This window comes from Penaeus monodon, chromosome 20 (genome assembly GCF_015228065.2).
Source record: "Penaeus monodon isolate SGIC_2016 chromosome 20, NSTDA_Pmon_1, whole genome shotgun sequence".
NCBI classification, from domain to species: domain Eukaryota; kingdom Metazoa; phylum Arthropoda; class Malacostraca; order Decapoda; family Penaeidae; genus Penaeus; species Penaeus monodon.
Genome location: NC_051405.1, coordinates 22,977,633 through 22,978,363, shown reverse-complemented (window position 1 = coordinate 22,978,363; position 731 = coordinate 22,977,633). Strand labels below are relative to the sequence as shown.

General features: G+C 49.0%; 1 protein-coding gene across 2 annotated transcripts in view; it reads right to left on the bottom strand.

Moving 5' to 3' along the window:
- Positions 1-731, bottom strand: part of LOC119585707 (forkhead box protein P1-like) — a gene marked incomplete at its 5' end in the record, with an annotated part of 71,485 nt that overhangs the window by 42,739 nt on the left and 28,015 nt on the right. For both annotated transcript variants that reach the window (XM_037934385.1, XM_037934387.1), the window contains 1 exon segment: positions 687-731. In XM_037934385.1, the coding sequence (XP_037790313.1) occupies positions 687-731 (45 nt within the window).

Here is a 731-nt window from a genome sequence, read left to right as displayed (position 1 = left end):
GCCTCATCCATTGACATTTACACCCCGATCAGGGCGCGCTAATGGAGTCTAGGCGAAGGTATCGATTCAACCAAAACCGTTCACGGAACACTATCGATGTCAACTTTGAGCAGGCTCGACGGTGGGGGAGAGAGCTACGGATCCCGCCCGTCCGCCCGCCCACCCGCCCTCATCCTCTCCTAACCGCCCACACGCCCCTCTCTCCGCCTTTCTGCCCGCCCGCTGTTCGAAGCCGATCTCCTTGAAAACGCTTGATCAGAAAGCGTGTTGTTTTTAACGTTCGTTCGTTCTCTTACGTATTACTTACAACGAAGACGAGACGATAAGCGGCAATGTATGACATAAAGAGCGTGGGTCGAAATCGATCTGCCATTTTTATCGTCATCGTTCCTTCCCTATCGTAATTTTTGTTGTTGCTCTACATGCGTCTTGTACTGTGTGATCGCTTACACATTTAATCTCTAGGATGCGAGACTGAAAACAAGCCGGGTGTGCTTGTAGCTTTTTAGTCGCTTGTACTACACAGCATGCCAAGGGGAGCGACATATCGACAAGTGAAACTATAGACTTGTGATCTGAACTGGTCTTTGCTACTGAGATACAAGGCTTAATTAAATTCGCTGTTCTACAGATAAAATCAGCTAATTTTCCGCTCGGAACTAGGAAAATCCTTCGCTGTGACGTACCTTGTCTGCGGTCTGCATGAGCTGTGTCTGCTGGATGAGGTTGAC